The sequence below is a fragment of the Poecilia mexicana genome, unplaced genomic scaffold, assembly GCF_051168715.1.
Source record: "Poecilia mexicana isolate PSO_F unplaced genomic scaffold, ASM5116871v1 scaffold_18, whole genome shotgun sequence".
Classification (NCBI taxonomy): Eukaryota; Metazoa; Chordata; class Actinopteri; order Cyprinodontiformes; family Poeciliidae; genus Poecilia; species Poecilia mexicana.
Window position 1 is genome coordinate 13,742,970 of NW_028263387.1, and position 21,176 is coordinate 13,764,145.

General features: G+C 40.6%; 1 protein-coding gene across 1 annotated transcript in view; it reads right to left on the reverse strand.

Moving 5' to 3' along the window:
• The window catches only part of rgs12a (regulator of G protein signaling 12a), a 46,647-nt gene that overhangs the window by 23,990 nt on the left and 1,481 nt on the right, over positions 1-21,176 (reverse strand). The window contains exons 2-3 of the mRNA XM_015009417.2: positions 18,391-20,207; positions 17,228-17,320 (exon numbers count right to left, since the gene is read on the reverse strand). Coding sequence (XP_014864903.2) covers positions 17,228-17,320; positions 18,391-20,151 — 1,854 coding nt within the window. The 5' untranslated portion in view covers positions 20,152-20,207. The remainder of the gene's footprint in view (positions 1-17,227; positions 17,321-18,390; positions 20,208-21,176) is intronic.

The following is a 21,176-nucleotide window of genomic DNA, read 5'->3' on the forward strand; positions in this document are numbered from 1 at the left end:
GTCCCTCTGGATCTAAAAATGGCAAAACCTCAAACTCTGACTCCACGCGGGCAGAGTTCACTCTGGACAACAGGGCAGACATCTTGTCACACAGTGTGACGTCAACTTTGGTTTTGGCCGAGCGAAAGGTCCACAGGTTAAATGCTGAAATTATGAGGTGGTGTTTTAGCAGTTAGAAATGCCTCAAGGGTCAAGGGCCTATAACAGAAAATGTATGGCTGACAAATATGATAAATACCTACTTTGTGCAAGAGCAGAGGTTGCTCAGAGAAGAGTGGGAGAGTTCCAGTTAATCACGCCGTTCTGACACATGGAGTTGATGCAATGTCTCATTGTTGCAGCTGTACTCATGCCAGAGACATAAAACAAGGCTGAAAAGATCGAACAGCTGACAACGAATAAAGTTTAGCTTCTATGGAAACTTGGCTGTGCTAGCTATTTGATTAACGTTGGCTTAGGTTTACCCCTTTTAGCATGAGAAAATGCTTCATTTCTCCTGAAAATTGATTTAAACGTTCAAAGGAGAAAATAATATGTGCCAGGGTTTCTTTTGTATGTGAAAAGCAAACCAATATTTTTTGTGAAAATAAGTTATGTGTTGTTTATTTTTACAAAGATATCCTAATTGGTATCGTCCTATTCTATCAGTGCTGATTGGTGGTCAAAAGGTATAATATTTTACTGATCAGTGAAAGCGTTACACCTCAGTGCTACCAGATCAGGCTGACACCAACACTGTTTGGTGTGGATGTGGAAACTGAAAAAAGCTTTAATGTTAACTAAGAGGAATTGCAGAGATTTAAAAAGCTATGCAAATCGTTACATGTTAAGGCTGAGACAGAGCAATACTTTCAGATGATAACAGGCAGGGTGACCAAAGTAAAGTTATTCCGTTTCAGTATTTGGAGGTTTCAACCTTTGTCTCTTGTAAAATATGACATATTTGACACTGTTGGCAGTCATTTAGAAATTTCGGGGGGCAATGATATACATTTTATGAAAGGATACTCAGACTGTTGTTTGGACAATGCTAGGAGTGCTAAATGCGAACATAGAAATATTTATAATAGGATAATTGCTGTCGTTTTAAAGAACATCCACTTCATTTCTATTTCTAGGTTTTTAAATCAAGAAAAATAAAACTTTAGTGAAGAGAGGATGGATACATTTTCTTCTGAGATGTTCATATTTATGTGTGATTGTGCAAAAACACAACCTACTGAAGGAGAAGCAGATTTTTTTTTTTTTAAATTGCTGGCCCATTTAGTGTAATTCATTTGCGGAAATTTAATTAAATTGTTCCATGAAAAAACTAAACTGACAAAAATGCTATACTTAAAAAGCGTTGTTCATTCTACATCATTTTTCACCAAATTTATTAAGATAAATGTGAAAGGTCTACAGAGCCAAATGAGGCTCCAGATCCTTCCCCTAAAGAGATAATTAATCATTGCATTATTATCTTGTCTGAAGCTATTTAACCCCAATTAGTTTCCTATGCACCCACAAGCTTTTAGCAGCTATTTAAAAAACCTATTTAAAAGGAACAAACATAGCCTTGGATTTTGCTACCCACTTTGATGATACTAAAATATTACCTTATTACCTTATACTACCTAAGCAAAGGTCTGATGCAGAAAAAAGGTGGGGAAGATGTCTGAGGAGCTTGGAAAGAAGATTATTGAAATAAAAAGTTAAGATTTTATATCAAGAATATTGCAGTAAGAATCCTGCATCCAAATCTTGTGGAATGAAACTCAAAGCTGATGGGAATGATAATCAAATAACAGGAGAAACATTGAACCATTGAAAACCATCATCAATGGATTTCACTGTCTGGTAGAAAAAGATAGGAGACCCAAGAAAGACACAAAACATTTGGCTAAAGGAACCTTGAATCTGTGCATCTCAGAATAACGAGGTGACGTTTCGTGGGTTGAAATGTATTGTTCTGTATTGTCCAGGCTCAGCAGCAGCTTCTGGTCCCCCAAAAAGTTAATGTCCCAAAACATGAACCTAAAATTACTGGAAAAAAAAAAAAAAAAAGCTTGAGGAGAAAACATTGAATTTCTTACATGAAAATATGCACTTTGAAGATGTCAAACTTTAAATTTGAGAAAGTGTGGGAAGTTGTGAAAAAAATTATAAGGCTCAAAGTCAATTTGTCATTTCACTCCCTAATATTTCCAATTAGTACCCGTAAACAAACCCCTTCATACCGTTTCACTTGAACCATTGTGTATGAGTGTTGAGCACTTTCAAATACCATCTACAGGGTTCCTCTCTCATTCCTCTTTTAAGTCAATGCATTTTATTATCTTCGATCTTTGTATTATACTCAATTACTATTTACTGTTATACATTATGAACCCTGATGAAAATCTAACAATTTTAAGTGACCTTCTGCTGGAAAATTCTAACACAACATTTTCTGACTGAAGACAATGAGTAGATGACAGACAATTACTGCCAGTCGTCAAAGCAGGTACAAAGTGTCCCATTTCCGGGGAGGAAATTGTCATTGCAAAATCTCCCAAAGTAGACAGGCCCAAACCTCTAAATCGGAAGGGGCAAAATAAACAGGACCCTGTAAAGTCAGCAGATCACTTAACGGCAGTGATAGCTGGATAAGAAATCACAAAGTTTTATTTGTATTGAGTAAGGAGTGAAAAAAAGGTGTGTTTTTTTTTTTTTAACTGGTTAGTCTGTATTTTGACTAAAGCGATGATCCCCGTAGACAGTCACCACTTGTCCATATGTTCTCTTCTACAGTTGGCACCTCTAATAACAAACTTCTCAGTGTGGGTGGCTCTGCAGCATTTACATAAGACAGTAGTTTAAATGTCCAACCTCCCAGCGAGACTCTTCAGAGGTCAAATAAACGGATAACATGCTCGATCTGAGAAGCCCGTGATTTGGCTTTTGGTTAGGAAAGGTTTCTCTGTGATCTTCCCACCGTATAGCCAGAATCGTAAACACACCACAAGGTGTATTAGCGTAGGGCATCACTCAGAGACAAAAGGTGGAAAAAGTATGAAACGAGAGGAGAGGAAAAAGTTAACAAATTGTTGAGAAAATCTTGGAAACATTAAGCGCATGAGCACCACTCCCTCACGGGGTATCTCAGATGTTTTCAAAAGAGACTTCTATTATCTTTAAGGCTCTGGGTTATTATTTACCCATTACCTATACCCGTTTTCGCACACTTTGATGTACTCAGACATTTCAAAACTAAACTTTGACTCAAGCCGAGGCTGTTTCTAACACGCCGCTAACAACCACAGGTCCCTGCCGACACAGACAGCTGTTTTAAGTTGGGCAGAGAAAGAGACGAGCGACAGAGACGGAGATTAATGAGAAAAACAGCTGACTGAACAAAAGGAGTCTCCTTTCTTCGAGCTTTAGAGGAAGAGGAGGCTCAGTCGGGGAGCCTACTGTTTACTTACAGTGTTGAAGTTCCAGCTCCTCTTGAAGGAAAGTCTCTTTTTGAGACTCATTGTTCCCTGGTCTGTTACACTAGAGGCATACAGGCAGAACCTCTGTGTGTGTGTGTGTGTGTGTGTGTGTGTGTATGCGTGTGTGCATGTGCTAATGCATACCTGAACATTCCCCACCCAAAAACTCGGCAAACCATGTCTGTACAAGTTGGAGAAAGGGGGAAGAAAGGGAGGGTGAAAGAGGAAGAGACTTGACAAGGTACTGGACAAAAAAAAAAAAAAGAAAGAAAAAAAGAAAAATCAGAACAAGGGAGGAGGTTCAGGGGTGCTTTCGAAGAGGGAACGAAAGCTTTTCTTACTTTGCAGCTGTTGCTATGGCAACCTGCCTCACAATACACACGGTCTCTGTCAAAAGTGGCATGAAGGAATCGGGAGAATTAACCCCCCCATTTATTCCCGGGCGCAAAATCCACACTCATTATTTAGAAAAAGCGGAGTGGCTTGCCCCCGCTTGCTCCTTTGTCTCCAGTCGGGGCGCTCTCAAAGGGAGCAGAAAACACTGAGTCAGTTTAAATTGAGACCACATGAATTTTGGTTCAATCTAAACGAAAGTTAGGTAGGATCACAAGCTGAACTCGAGCCTCGATATCCACTGTCGCAAACCCACCGGAAAGTCGTGTCAATTAGCGCTTTCAGCCTGCAGTTGAGCACATGTAAGCGGCAAGATCTAAATATATACACATATTTATTCGGAAATAAGTCATTCACTCCACAGCAGGACTCTGCCACCACATTTCCTCAAAATCTGCACGGGGAGCAGTCTCGTTTTGAAATAGGCCCTGTGGCGTTTAGGATGAGACGCTGAACTTGTTGAACATGTAAAAACTAGATGAGATAGAGTGTTTATTAACAGCTTTGCAAAGACGGTGTTTATTCCCAAGATGATTAGATTTTACCACAGCTTGGGAAAATGGCTGCATTTATGGCCTGAGGCGTGCAGTGCCTTGTCGATCTCAGGAGTTGATGCGGGTAAAAAAAAATTCAGTAGAAAGAGAAGCGATTCGAGACGGAGGAAGGCCATGAATTATGTTAATGAGGGCAATTAAAATGAAAAACAAGCTTTTAAATCAAGAGATATGTTTTTCCATTGACCTTTTAATTGCAAACCAACTAGACTAGATTGTTTTCCATTGCTAATTGTGTATTTATATCTCAGTCACAGGTAGATTACATAAAGCTGAAGTATGTAACTTATGTAAAAATAACTTTTTACATATTTGTTGAAACTGTCACTACGTTGTGACAGTATGGTATGAGACAGATAATCTGTGAAAGTAAACCAAGCTCCTTCCTCTGCCTACTCCCAGTGCTAATTAGAAACAACCAATCAGAGCCAGGAGGTGGGTCTTAGCAATGTCAATCACCCTCTGTAAATACAAGATATAATAAAAGATTGGCTTTACAGTGAATCTTTAAGGCTGTGACATCCAATTCCTCAGAAAAATGTTCAGTTAAAGAAAAAAAAAAGTTTTATGGGATAACTTTCATAGTATCCTCTATCAATCACGACTTTGTCCTTTATGACTATTAAATTAATTCAGACCCCAAAGTTTAGCTTCTGCTAAACACCTGGTTAAAAGGTGATGCGCTTCATATTATACATACCATCAAGACATAATAATAATAATAATAATTATTATTATTATAATTATAATAATTTTAACAAATATGTAAAAGACCACTTTTTTTAAGAATCTTTTTTTTTTTTTTTTTTTTTTTTTTTTTAAGAATTTTAAGAATTTCACACTAGATTAGAGACAGGGTGAAGTCATGCGGGAAAAGTCAAAGGGCCGGGACTCAAATCCTTGACGGCCATGTCGAGGACTGGAGGCGTTGTTAGTTCCCCTGCGCCAAAGCTGTGCCCACATTTTCTTTAATATAAAAGTTACATTCTGCAGCTTTAAGCTTGTAGTGTTATGTCCTAAAATGAAAGGAAATAGTATTTATTGAGACTGTTTGATTCATTAAAGGATACATTTTAAGTGCTTTATTTAGTCTGAAAATCTCAAAGTTTCACGTTTTAAGTTTGAAAAACAGATAGAAAGCTCATTTTTAGTTCCAGTCATACTAAATTGACTGCACTGGTGACTGCAAAAAAAAAAAAAAAAAAACTGTTACTTCTTAAATCAGGACTTCTTTTGCCATGATTAAATGTACTAAAATTAAGCTGAAGGTTGTTTTTTTTTTTTTCTTCTAAATTTCTCAAGGTGTTTTTTTTTTTGTTTAAAGGCTTTCACACATCTTTATCAGGTGATCAATACATGTGAAGACTGCTGTATATTTTGGTATGTGAATTCCCCGGCAAGAACAAGCAGAGTACTTTTTAAACCGTCCATGCTCAGCCCTTAAGATTCCAAGGTCTACACAAAAAAAGAAATGTGCTTGACTCAATCATCAATGTTTCCTACGCTTAGAAGTCCTCACACCTCCACAATGTTTCAATGAAAAATAAGGGCCGCAGACAGTTTAATGTGCGTGTGTGTGTAGCCGCGCCATTTATAGAACAGTGAGCGCCCTTCCTCATAGTCACGATCGGCTGCGGCCAACGGGATTTCAACTCAAAATGTATTAAAGTGCAAATGCTGAGGAGTCACTGTGTCATCCTGCATACCTTTAAATGGCACAGCAGTTTCAAAGCAGAACCACCCACACAGAGATCGTCTCCGAGACCTTCCGCTTTGCTGTAAAAACAAGCCGAGCAGAAATGTGCAAATCCATTTTTGTTTTGTTTTTTTCCCTATTTGATAAGAGAACACAGCTTCTTGCAAGACAGCAACACATCACCCAGCAGCTGAAGTTCTTTAAGCTTTTTTGCCAACAAAAATCCACACTGAAACACTGATGCAGTCTTGCTCTGACGAAAGAGAAGATTTCGTATTTTTGGTCAAAACGTAGCCTTCGAGCAGCCCTCCACCTTGACGCGTTGAAGCAAAAGAAGCTGAGCTGAAATGTTCTGTTACTTTCAGGGTTTCCCCTCTAAAAGAGGCCACAAATTTACAAAGTCAATTACTATGCCTTTGATGCGCCCTAGCTGCAGCTGGAAGACTTTATAATTGTGAATTGCACTAGAACAGCTCCTGGTGCTCCGGAAAGCTCTGAGTCTAATGATCCCACTGTGTACTTGAGGCGAGAGCTCAGTATTGTGACACAGAAAGGGAACGAAAATGCTTTCATGTGACGATAACGCCTGTCATGTAGCAGTTGGAAGCTGACCCCAGTAGTGAGCCGAGTCATCAATAACTGTAGTAACATAAATCTCCAGACACTGAGCGGCCCATTTCCGCCCTGCAGGTCTGATTTTGCCCTCTGACCTCCGTCACACAGAAAGCCGACTGCTGCAAGGTGATACGTCCAACAGTGGCAAATGTTGTCGTGACAGAATGCCGGCAGCAAGGCAACTTTTCAACTTTACTCCTTGGTGCTTGTGATAGAACATACAAAAAAAAAAGCGAGCGCAGAGGCTCGGCTTGATTCAATCGATTCGTGAAACAGTTCCAGACAGGGTTCCTGGCATCGATAGTTAGCGCTTGTCACGAGGCTTAATTGCATGGTAAGTGCTCCGCCGAGCAGTCCTGACTGCAAAAAGGCTGAAAATAATCAAGGTTTGCTGTCTGTGGAAGCAGATAATCTACCCCCAGAAAAAAAACAACAAGAAAAAGCCAACTTCCTCTGGAGCGAGGGAGAGCGAGGGAGAGCGAGGGCGCGGTAACTGATAAAATGGAAGACACATTTCTTTCCAGATCATGCGAGGATTGAGAGGAAGCAAAGGAAATGTAGAGGGTTGGGGACTTTTGAAGCTCTCGATGACAATATTTAATCTTAGATTAAATAATTAATAATCTATCATGAACACCTTAAAATCAAAATTAATTTGATTTGATTTGATAGACAGATTTATTGTTTTTTTTTTTGGTTGTTTTTTTTTTTTAATCTGGGCAAATCAAACATAACAAACAAGTATGCATCTGATTAGCCTTACAACCCTAGCGTGCCTGAAAAATGTGTTCTTACTTTTTTTTTGTCTTTTCTTAGCATTTTCTTAGATTGCAATCAAACCTGCGTTTCTTTGGATTTAATGTGGTAGAGCAACACAAAATAGTAAATCTTAAGTGTGCTTAGATTCAGTCAGATTCAATAGTGAGCTTCAGTGAGCATCAATATCAAATATTGCTTCAAAATATGTATTAGACTGAGATCTGAACTTTGACTAGGCCTCCACCCCTGGGCCCCCGGATTTCTTTGAGTATTGAACAGTGTTTAGCTTTATCAATCTTCACATTAACGATGACCAGATTCCCTGCCCTTGTTGAAGAAAAGCATCCCCAACCATCATGGCGATGGTGTGTTCAAGGTAACAGGCAGTGTTTGTTTTTCCCCCCACACATAATGTTTAGCAATTAATCTAAAAAGCTGGATTGTGGTTTCATAATAAATCAATAATTTTCAGATAGCGCATCCACTAAGTAATATTGCTATCTATGTTTGCCTCACTATATCAATACATTAACCAGTAAATGTTTTGTTTTTGTTTTAAAAAAACAACTTAAATAATTTATCTTTGAACTCAAACTTTGAAATTGTAATTTTGGGGGTACGACTGTGAGGGAGAAAAAAAAGGTTGGTTCCAATAGTACACCCATTTTTGATCAGGGTTACTAATATTCTAATATTCACAATATGACAGGAGGCAATGAAAAGATTTGAGGAAAAAGTGGTATTGTGGTATACATCACTCATTGTATCAGATTACCTGAAAAACCCATCTAAACTAATTGCCTTCCTGCACAGATCCTCTTTAAAGTACCTTAAAGGAGCCGAGTGTCCCCATGTCTGGCGCTTGGCCATGACCCATGTAAACACTCCAGACTTGCATACAGAGACATGGCTTTTCACTGTAATCCCTCCTGTGAGCAAATGGGTTGCTCACAGAGGTGCATGGACGTTTTGCATGCAAACACAGGCCGACGTCACACTATGTTTCAGCTCTTAATCCTTCCGATCGTCACTAATCTACTGCCTGTTTCCCAACTCGCCCAGGTTCGGCACAGCAGATGGTTAAAGCTCTTCCTCTTTGTCCGGATTAAACTGGAATTATCATCATTTGCAAAGAGCGTTAGGCACTTGTTGCTGAAAATAATAGAATAGAACAATTCTTTATTGACCTTGAATAGGGAAAGTCAGAATAAAAACAGATGAAATAAAAAAAAGAAAAAGGCTGACAATGAGAGCTGTGGTTGCTATTCAACAAAAGGAGAGGTGAAGTCTTTCCTTTTTGCTCCTCAGTTTGCTGCAGGGTTGGTAACACAAAGCTTTAGCCCGTATCAGAACTTCTCAGTCTCACCTCAACGTAGGGTTTGATCCTTACAAAACCCCCCCGAATACCTCCGCCTGTACTTGCATAGCCTGTACCGCCAGACTCGAAATCTTAAAAACTCAAATACGAATCCAGCTCTATAGGATCTCTGCATGCTGCTAGGCAAGCGTATTGAAGGTAGCGTGACACACAAAACAAGTAAGAAACAAAAGGCAAAGTGGAACTTCACTACACAAACAGAGTAACTTCAGAGGGGAAGAAAAAGCACTCATCACGAGCCCCTCCCACCACAATTTATTATGGCAGAGAAAGGACCGTGCTGGCAAGAGCCTGGAGGGTCTGAAGTGGATAAACCACATGAGATGCCACCACACCCTTTCTGTCCCCTTTCTCAAACCCCCGCAGAAATGGACTTTCCAACCTGAACCCGACACTTATAATTAGCTCTTTTTTAGCCCCCCGCCCCATCCTCACCGTTTTCCACTGGACTAAATAAAACTTGGCGTAGAATGTTTTGATAGTCACGGGTGCATTTGTTGTGCTTTGATGAGCGCGTGAGATGAAGCAGTATCGGCATCCTGAAATATTTACTGTATGTTGCCGCAGTGTTACCAAGAACTGTTGTTACTGTTTACTTGCGGTGCAAGTCTGAGTGAGCTTGCTGCCAAATGATTTTGGTCGTGGAGGAAATCTGAGTTGTTCCACTAAAATGTTTCTGTTTAACTTTGCTTTTTCAGTGCTTGAGGTAGAGTGGCCAAATTTCAGGGGGGAAAAAAAAAAGACGAAAGAACAACAGATTTTTAGTGCCGTACTCTCTCTTGTTGGCATACCTGGAAAAAGTGAGTAAAAAAAAATACTTAAAAACTATGCAGTCGCAAATGCAGTGCTGCTTAGGTATATTCGCTCGACTGGGAAAAAAATCCAAATAATGAAATAATTGCTTTTAACAAAACCACCAGGGTCACTCGTATTGACACAACTAATTATTCTGTAATATAAAGTGTAAAAGGTGCATTATTGTAAGTTGCGCTGTACTATTTAAAATGTGTCAAAAATACCAAGGAACACTTATGTAGCAATCTGTGACTTTCTGTTTTCCTGGGCTATAAATAAGAGGTGACACCGTGGGGTCTCTTCTCTCTCACTCGGTAACTTTGCCACCCTGCATTGAGCAAGCTTGCTTTTGGACAGCAGCCTTGGCCCGTCATATTCCAGGCATATTTTAAATTATTTTAGGTCTTCAACACTAAGCTCAAGCTGAGGTAATCATGCCTTCTCTGTGGCTGTTCTAAACAAAACAGGAGCTGCTCACAGTCTATAGATTTATGCTTTTAGAGTTTCACTTCTGGCTTTCAAATTAAACAGAGCCCAACATTCGAGTCCGATTGAAATAAATTCTATTTTTATTGTCCGACATTTTTATTTTGCTAGTTTATTTTAATCATCTGGTTTGACGTTCCTCCTTCTTGTTGCTCTTGAGGTTACTTTTATTGTGGTTCCTCTGCAGGACTTCTGAGCAACATTTGTGTGTTAAAGTGTATTATAAATGAAGATGATACTGACAAATGAAAGAGCGGCATCTTTGGTCACAAAGGTTTGAGGGTAACGGGCTATTTGAGGGTTAGAGGTAATGTAGCATTACATAGCTGCATTTCAGCTAATTTTTATTACATCTGAGAAGGATGTGTTGTGAGAAACGGATGACAGGGAATGACAGGGGAACACATTACCAAGACCTCGTTTATTTAAGCTACAAGAGGAAGATGTTACAGAGGAAAGTGTGTGTCAGTGCTTCTGGGCCAAGCTGCTGTCTGAACTATCCAAGTTTATGACTCCCACACTATGAAGTAGATGTGACCTTGGAGCTGATTCTGCAGCATCTTGTCCTGAAGCCAACCAGCCATCCCCTCAACTCTACACAAGGCAGAAGCATTTGAAGCAAACATGTTTTGGCATTAAAAGGAAGAAGAAGAAAAAAAAAATGTCAGCAGTGTAAAGCATGTCTACACTGTTAACAGGAATCCAATAAAAGGCCTTCTAAACACATTGAGCAACCTCCACACCCTTGGCAGTAGAACTATTACAGAAGTACTAGTGAGGAAGGTAAACAAGACAGTGAAGGTGAATCACTTGGAGAAGCTACAGTTCTGGGTCACAAGAAGGAATCAGCAGGATGAGTGAATATGAAGGGCAGTGTTGTTAACGGTGGAGGGGGAAAAAAAAATCCTGAGTGTCGATAGATGATGTCATGGCAATGGTGAGAAATGAGCCAAGAATGGAGAAGCAGCTTGTCTCCATCTAGAGATAGTGAGTATTTTCCGTGGCTATGGTTTGGTCAAACTGCAAGCTCAGCAAAACCACATCCACATCTGTTCAGCTGATTACTGAACGTAGCATACTCATATCCTGAGCACCTGGCCAGTTAAATACCGTCTAACCAACTCATGATGCATTATTGTTTTTTTTCCTTCCAGTTTGGTGGGTTTGGATAACAACTGAGCAGGTTTATGCAAAAAAAATAAATATTTTCAAGGGAAGAGGAAAGTGGAAAAGGGGACAACAATGGAGGCATTTTGAAAATGTCATCCCATAATGCTAGCCTTGGGGACACTTCATGAGCAAAACTGCCCCCCTCCCAGAGCTGGCAGCGTGATGTCAGAGAGATAAAAGTGTCTTGTTGGCCTGAATCTACCACTGATCCCAAAGAATACACAATTACCCAAATCAGAACAAGATGAAGGGAAGTATTAATATAATGAGGTGCAAAATCAAACATCAGCAAACAAAACAAAACAAGCTTAATTTTTTCTAATACAGTGTGTATTATTCCTTCAAGTCCTTAAAGCTCTTTAAAACCCAAGGAGTGATCAATCATTATGTGACCTAATTGTTACAGTACACTGAAACCCCACCCCCAAAAAAAACGATTTTTGGAGGATATTAAATATTACTCAGTTAAATAATTGAACAAAGTCTCTCTCCATGTGGAAAGACTTTGGCTCTTTTCAGATAAGACTAGGTGAATCCGCTGTGCGTCCTCATGGATTCGGTGTTTTGTGAAATTAGAAACAATCATTTTTGAAGACAGTTGCCGGAGTGGAAAAACGTCAAAACAGCAGTTTCATGTGTCAGTGTGTGTCTGAGAGCCCCGTCTCTTCTGCAACGATGACGTCGTAGCGTCATCCCTCTCTGTCCCCCGCATGCGCCTCACTCTGACAAATTACAAACATGGCAGCATTCTGTGTTTGTTGCACTGTTTTGCGGCCGTGTTGCAGTGCCACTAATTGGCTGGCATAATCTTTTTACGAAAATGTACCATGTTTGTCTGTGTGTAAATGTAATCGCTCATTCAACCCTTATTCTCATGTTTTTTTTAGGGTGCCCAGCGCAGTGAGGCCGATGTAATCTAAAATCTGTGAAAAGGCTTGTGATTGAAAATGTTTCTGTGTGTCACAAACAATTAAGTTTGTACATGGCCTTATCTGGCATCAGCCACAGCACCGATGCTAAAGTCAATCTTGCAAACAAACTCAGCTCCTTGACTGTGTGAGGAAGCTTTTAAAAGTTATCGATCAGGGAATCTCTGTTGGGGTAGGTTGTCAGGGAAAAAGGTTTTCTTTTTGTCTTACATGTTCACATGTAATCTTGTTAGAACAGATCTAAAAAGGTTTGCATAATTCTAAGGTTACAGCTTAGCATTTTTTTAACAGGCAGGCATTGCTAAAAAACAAAAAAACACAACCTTGCTGTTTTTGGCAGGAAAAATATTTGTATGTGAAGTTGTTCATATACACATGAAAACTTTACGACTCTTTCAGTAAATGCAATAAATGAAGTCAGAGGAAGTACAGAAACTTAAGACGCTGCTGAAAAGGGAACTGTGTTTTCTATGCGTTATCAGTTATGAAGTTCATTCAGGCTGTGAGGGAGTGAGAACACACAAACACAGATAAGCTCTAAAGATAATCCACTATTGTGCTAATCGGTCAAACAAGATGCTATGGACAAAATACATATAGTCATTTGTAATAAATTAGAACATATGATCAGTGGAGGCCCATTTGTTTCATTTAAAGAATAAAGTTATTCAAACAAATTAACTTAACAATATTGTCATTTAATTTCTTTGGAATTTGCCTGGCTTATTCAATTGTCTTATAGCTGTTAAATGTGCTCCATTTCAACTCGAATCTAAAAAAATCGACTTAAATCCACCCCAAAAAAGTAAGTACATTTTTACACGTTCACGTCAGTTTCATAGGTTAGGTCTTTGAGAGTGTAGTTCTGCTAAGCTTCCCAATTAAAGCAGGGACATGCCTACACAAAGCAAATATGGGTAAGGTAGAACCACAGGCAACCACTTCAAGTTCAAACGTAACTGTGGCTGCAACGTGATCACAGCCCAAAACAAAGCGACTAAATGTCACAGCAAATTTAATCCTATCTGACAGCAACAACCTCTGCATCTCTGTGTCCTTCACACTGAATGGAACTTGTCTTGGTGCTGCCAGCTGACTGCGAACAGGGTCATTTCTCAGGGCAAGTGCAGCAGAGTGCACTTCATTCAAAAAGGGCCCTGCATTTAATAAGCATAAGCCTGGCTCATAAAAACTTATAAGCGTCTTTAAGTCTCAGGATCTTAAATGAAAGTCAGCTTGGATCCTGGTGTATAAAGCGGCGGCACATCCTGCTTCTTCATACAGCAGCGCAGTGTGTGTATCATACAACACATGGGAGTTCAGCTGGCACTGGTCAAAACATTCCTCTGACAGACCACACAAGCTAACCACTGTATGCTGCTACAACAGGAGCCACACAGAGCCCCAAGAAGGAAAAGTGTGGAAGATGAAAATGGAATCGGCGGACAGCCTGAATGAGAAAGAGCTGAAGATATGACGACTTACAGAGTTGAGAGTTAAAGTTTGCTCCATGTATAGCTCCGTGTGCATGCGCCTGGCTCGTTTTCAGCGCTGGTCCCTGCGGCTGGTGCGTGTAAAAGAGTCCATCCGCTGGATGTCGACTGAGCGTGTGTGCGAGAGCCTTGTGCGCTTCGCAGTGCAGAGAGACGAAGCTGAGCGGGGGAGGAGGAGGAGGAGGAGGCGAGCGCGTGGAGAGGAGCCTGAAAATCCTGACAGCTACTGGGAGTTCAAAAGCTCCCTCTCTCTTCCCTCTGATGCCGGTTCCTCTCCCTCCCTCCCTCTCTGTCTTTCTCTCTCTCTCTGCTGTGAATTCGTCCCCTCTCCCCTCTGTATTTACCTCCCTCACTGTCTCTGCGTCCTCATGCATTCTCTGCTACGCCCACAAGATAGATATGTTACCTCCAGGCATGCAAACAAGTGCTGCTAATGCCTCCACACCTAAGAGGAGAGGAGACACTCAAAGAGCAAAAGAAATTGCCCCGGATCTCGCAGCAGGGTGATAACGGTGTGCTTTCTCTAGCGGCTCACATTAACAGATGTTTTCATATGCAGCTATAAAACACCTCCAAAGACAGAGCAGAGTCAGCGTGAACACAGATAGAGCAGCCGACTAATGGTGTCATCTCCGCTGAGCTGAACACACAGTCATCTGCTGAGTGCAAGCATCTGTTTTGGGGTTGCAAAGAGAAAATCAGAGCTCTATAGTAGGATGCGGAGACATCTGCCTGACGAGCTCTGAAAGGTAATAAGACAAGAATATACAAAGCAGAACATTCTTTGACATGCCCAAACATAAAGAGGATCTGACTAACACTGTGCTCGGAGCTATGGGGGTTGGGGGGGGGGGACAAATCAGACAAAAACAGACATGGAATATCAGCCGCTTCTCCCTCTACTGAGAGAGAAACACACAACAAACACAAACAGATCATATGTGCAGTACACTGTGGCTTGTTTGCAGCAGCCATATTAAACAAAGGGAATTAGTTCACTCTTCTTAAACTATTGCCACACAAATAAGACCACCAAAACCAGTTTGTTCTGTTCTCGTCTATGTGCATCAAGGCTAACCAGGGCCAGAAAGGTCTGCCGTGGAAGGTAACAAGGAGCAAAATAGTCTCAGCATGTCCTTGTGGGTCCAGATGCATGCACTAATTCAGAGGTTATCATGTATTTATGCTGACCTTGTCATTCACAACATCCTGATGGCTTCAGTTTAAGGTTGAGGTACAAGGTCTCTACAGGATCCTGACCTAAATCTTAAGTCAGGAGTTTCTAAAAAAAAAAAATAGTAAAGCAAAAGTTCTCCAACTGGTGCATCTTAAAGAAATCCACTAAACTTTTCTCCTTAGGAGTGAGCTTTGGCTGAAGATGGATGGACGACCAAATCAAATTCTATTTATGTTTTCCAATGTTTCCAGGCTGCATATGAACTTAATTTAACACTTGCCATTCTCTTATGAAGTCTAATAATTTCCATCTTCCAGGAGGAAACAAACAGCTGAAAGCACAAAGACATCCAAACTTATTTTACTTCCCATATCACATTTAAGCTAAACAAAAGTGTACAATCTTTATCCACTTACTATCTCAAACTTTTATGGTGGATTAGTCCTACCCCTGGAACAGGACAAGTTGTCATGGCAGAAAGATGTTAAGAACATGTACCACTGGTATAAAACTGTGCAACAAAGCAAACTAAAGGTATAGGGATAAGAAGACAGAGCAACACAAGCCGGGATTATGTTATTCAACCACTTACAGTCTCTCAATTTATATTCACCAGGGCATAATCTTATAGCCAGATAATGATTCCAGGAAAAGCACTACATCAGCTGCTCGAAGATACTCAGAAGCAATTTCACTATTGATTGATGTGCAGCAAATTGCAACTTCTTGGAAGCCAAAGGAAATAAATATACTTAAACCCGATCAAGAAGACAAAAATACCGAGCAGGGTGTTAACCACTCATCAGCCCACTGTCAAAACTCTTTAAGTTGCATAACTCATCACAACATACTTGAAACATGCATGGAAGATGACGGCAAAGGAAACTGACCGGGATAGCGAATTACTAACAAAAGACGCAATGTTATTTTCACATCTGGGTCAAACCTGCTCTAACGATGGAGCTTTAAAACTGCAGCTCTGTTCAGTGTGTGTTGAGGCAAATCTGACAAGCAGGTTTATGGTCTCCCTCTCAGAGCGTATGACTCATGCATATTTATACAATACAGCATGCAATCATTTGGTTTGTTTTTCTGTTTTCTTCATGTACATTTAAAATGGTCATATTAGGTAAACTGCAGGCAAATATGAATCAGTAATGCAGGCTCGCAGAGGGGAAGGGGGTGGGGAGCGAGTTGTTAAGTGTCATTAATATGAGACAACGTAAGCACAAAATTCAGAATGTGCAGCAGGGCTCATTAGCAAGACCAAACAAACAGGTCCATGCCTCTGACTCACACAAAGACCACTTTGTGAGCCACCTCTCTCTATGAGTGGAGCACCAAACAGAGTTCAAGGCAACGGAAATGAAAGAGACAACTGAGGGTGAAGTAAAAAAGGAGGATGTTTCGGTTGAAAGTCCACATTAAAAGACAAAAAAAAAATGGATTTTTAGGTAAACTGCAGACAAAAAAAAATAGATTTTTTTTTAGCAGTCAAGCACAGGTGAAAAAGTGATTTGAGCAAATCTCTAAGTTTAAGTGCTAAAATAACTCATCGCTTAGCGAAGTCATTTCAACATATGCATTTGCAGACGTCCAATCTCCATCTGATACTTTAAAATCAATATCGGGCACTTGCAATTCTGACAAATTACATTTCATCAGCATTATATTGCCTGATTGGTTTTGGGATTGTGCCTCACTTAACTCACTCATAAATGATGCAACTGGATGTTAACATGTCTAATACTCTGTCTCGGCAGCATTTTCCACAAGACAGGCTTATTTTTCTAAAGCTATCTAACATGATAGACATAACTAGAGTCTTTAATAAACTCTTATCTAGCTGCTGCTAACAACGTTTTCAGGAGGACACAAGCGTTTATCAGTGTCTATCGCAGTGTCATGTTTCAGAAGTTTTTCTCCCTTATAAACCGAGTTATAAACAATCAATGCTAATGTTTCAGCCTCTGTGTATCTGAAACTGTGACCGCACTATGCAAAGCAGGAGAATTGACAGGAAGCTGCAGCCAATATAGTCTCTCTTTCACTGCAAATGTTAGCGATGCATAATACATTGGCAATAAACTCAATATTGTACAATGTTAGTCATTTTTTTAAACATACAACGTAAAACTGGGCCAATATTAACAAATGATGTTTGTTTCTATCTTGTTGTCATTTGTCTGTGTGTTTCAAGAAGGTGGGTTAGACAAGCAATATTAACATCAGATATCTATAGTGACCCAAATTTCCATATTGTACATACATACAGAACACACAGTAAATATTACCGTAAAAAATGACAAACAATTAAGATTGCCTACCTCAAGATCATCCAGAGATCGTGCCATGCTGAGACGTTTGGAAGAACGACGCTTTGAGGCGCGGGTAACACCTATACCCCAAAACCTGGATCCCTATCAGAGGAAAAGGTTGAAAAGAAAAACACACATTACTGCACTGTTTAAATGAGCACCATACTTTCCCCATTTGGAAGCAAGTTTACTGGCTTTAGATGGAGCACACACATATTCAAGTTTGAAACAGTGTTTAACTACCTGCAAGAAAAAAAAACACAATTTAATAAGTTCCTTGTCTGCAGTTTTAGAATGCAATTGCGATATATCGGAGTTACTCCTCTAAATGTTCAAGTAAACTAGAAGTAAGAAATTACTTTTAAGTCTCATCCACACGCACAGATCACACATTTTAAATCCCATCAATGTCAGTCGGCCCATCTGAGGCAGAACTACCTTAAAAGATAATGAGTTCTAACTTTTTTCCACACCCTAGCCAATTATTATGAAAGCAGAGGTTGTGACTGATGTTTAAACTAGAGTTTAAGAATTGCAGATAATTACCAATGTATGAAACGGGCTCTACCCTGTAATTTGCTCAGCTTCCTGTCTAACGTTGTCTTCTTTCAGATCTAACATCGCAGCAGGGGCACACAATTTAGCTCTGAGTTTGAACATTACCATAATAAATGCAGTGATGCGATCTAAAAAAAAAGGATGCAGTTTGAATCCAAACCTATCCAACACTTTTGAGTAGTTTTTTTCTTTTTTTTTTTCTAATGAACACACATTTGTCACCATGGGGCCTAATTGGAGCCCTTTGTGCAGCCGGAGAGAGAGAGAGTGAGAAATCACTCCAGTGGATCTGTTTAAGTGCATTGCTGTTTCCCAGAGGGAAAGCTTGTTTCCGGAGCTACGTGGATATATGGGGACATCTTGTGGTCAAAGGCAAAACCAAAAAGGAGGGGAAAAAAAAAATAAAAATCTTGACGTTTTTTTCCCCTACACATCACGGTTGACAATAGTCAACATTTACACATTTTCTAAAACAGTATCTGTGTTTTAGAAGATCTATCAAGATAAAATGAAAAATCAGCCACTTTAAACCAGCACATCCACGTATTTGTAACTAAAGCTAAATATTTCATCTGTATTGACAAGTGTGAAGAGAAAATATGGCAATATCTTACATTTCTGTAGCTGCCATCTGCCCGCTGTTTCTGTCTTTGTTCGAGAAACCTCTTGGTCCATTCCTCTCTAGGAGGCATCATGGCCTCTGTGGAGTGGTACCTGTCTGAGAGCGCCTGATTCAGTGCAGACGGAGGGTTATTTGTGGTGGAGTTTATGTTGGTGGATGTCTCCTGATTTACAGAGTCGCTGCTTAGGGTTTTAGGCCATTTTGGCTTCGAAAACCACCTTTGGCTGCTTCTTAAGGGATAAGCCAGAAAGTTTGTTTTTTTACTCAAGGGTAACGGAGGAGGTGGGGGCTTGAAATGAAACTCCAGCCTGGGTGGGGGACCTCCGTAGAAGCTTGTGAGAGAATCCGGGCCAGGTAGTGACTCTGAAAGGGAATGTGGGCTGGCACTGTTCTCTGGCTCAAGTTTTTGGCCATTCTTGACGGGATTTACAGGGGTGACGACCTCAGTCGAGGGATAATCCCATGGACAGCTTGGGAGGTGGGTCCCAGAAAGATTTGGGATATCAGAAGGGAAATCCCTGTCCGCTCTCTCCTCAGGGGGGGAAGAATTTTCAATCCCGCTGTCCCCGTTGCTGCTAGCACTGCCTAGCTTGCTGGTACTGTCGGTCTGCTGAGCCTCCATGTCCAGTTTAGCTCGAAGCCTTTCCACCGCCTCCCCCAGGTCGCTATATAGGACTGTTACAAAGTGTAGCACGTCTGGGGGAGTCTGAGGGAACTCGAGGCAGCCCAAAGAGTCTGGATCTGGCGTACAGTTAAAGCCAAACCGGCAAGCAATCCCTATGTGATCCTTGTGGTTTCCCAGGTCTGGGTCAATGAAGAACACGTGGCAGGACGCCCGAAGAGGACCATCATCTGGTACCCGGCCATTGATAATGTGTGCCGTGGTGACCAGGCAGAAGAAACGTGGGTCCTCAGCACAAACAGCTCCTAAGACAAGGTTCTCAGCAGGGAACGCCGCCAAAACGGCTCCTGCGTCGTCACACAGTCGAATGCAATCAAACATGACCTTCATCATCACGAGGGTGTGGGTATCTTGCTCTGTGCCCAGCTGTCGGATTCTCTCCCGAATGGCCTTTAAACAGTCGTCCTCGGTGTCACCGGTGTTCAGAATCAGCTCGGTGGAGCTAAGGTAGCCCACCACCAAAGTCATGTTTAAAACACTCCAGTCTGGATTGACTTCTTCGGTGTCGCTAAAAACAGAATCTGTGTCTTTAACCGTGGGCGTTTCCTCCTTTTTCTTTCCAGACAAAACATTGAATTGTTGTGTCCACAGCGACATGTCGGGCTCTGAAACTGGCCTCTGTTTAGCGGTTACACCGTTGTTAGGATCAAACGACGGTCTGCTTGGGTCATGCGATACAGCGCGGAGGACACCCGGCTTCTGGAAAACACTACTTTTTTGCTCAAACCCAAACTTGGCATCATTGAGGATGGGGTTCCCCATTATTCGTCGTTCTGAGAGCACCACCATATGCAGGGGTCCTTTGCAGCCACCGATCAGCTGCACCACAGTTTCGTGAGAAGCAGCGGAAACGTCAGCTCCATTGATGGCCATGATTCGATCTCCTTGTCTGAGTCCCACCACAAAAGCAGGACTGCCCTCCATGATGCCACTCAGCAAACACGGTTTCTGTCCTGTAATAGTAAAACCATATCCAGCCCGACCCCGGATGACCTCCACATCCCGGAGTTCACCAGTTGCGTTCATATCCAGACGCCTCCTCGCACCCTCAGGCTGCCCTTGGATCCTCATTTTAAGTCTCAAACAGAAAACCTTGAGATTGCCACCACTACTGTATTGTTGTCATCCTGCAATCAGATGAAAAAAAAACACCTTAGATTTCACAATTTAAGCACTTACCATGCTCAAGTCCAAACATTTTAATCAATTTGCTAAAAATAAAGAGAGAGAGAAAAAAGATGAATACTAGCAGAAAATCGCTAAAGCTGCACCTATATTTATTCAACACTCATTGAAATTTATTTATATGGTCACATAAAACAAGTATTACAATAATTTTATCCATCACTAAATATGACTTACAATGACGACTGTAATCTCAACATTATTCAACCCTCTGCTTAAAATCACTTGTAAAAGTTCATACTTGTAAATCCGGTGCAACCAATCACATGTGTGAGACAGAACACCTTGAACTGATATTTCACTTCAAACTAGAAATATGGATAAGACAAAAAGCAATGTTCCAAACCGTTCAGAGAAGAGATTATTGTCTCAAATAAGTTTATAGAAAGGCACACATAATTGCATGGCATGCCATCTTGTCTTTCCCATTTTCTTTTTTAAAAAAAGGCATGAATTAAATTTATATAGATCTCAAACTAAAATAAATATGCACAAATTTCTAGAAACACCTTATGTTAGTAGTACATAATCTTTTGTTTGGACCCTGTGTTCAAAAATTTGTTTTTAAAACATAAAATAACTTACGTGTACCCACATCTAGCTTAACCTAATTTCATGCTTCAATTTGCTTGCTAAATAAAAGCTAACAAAATTTTAATCAATCTTGCTTTACCAATTATCTGTCAGAGATGTAACAGGTGGATCTTTCATGCCCAAACACAGCTTTTATTACTCGCCCTGCTTCACCCCTACCTCCCTGGCCCTTGCCCGCCCCCCTCCCACTAAACAGAGCGCCAGCTGGCTTTTTACTCACCAGCACTTTAATGACAAACATACACTTTGGTTCAGCAAAGCACTGTTATTTTTGAAATATCCCAACTTACCACAAAAGGACAGAGTTGAACTTAGGC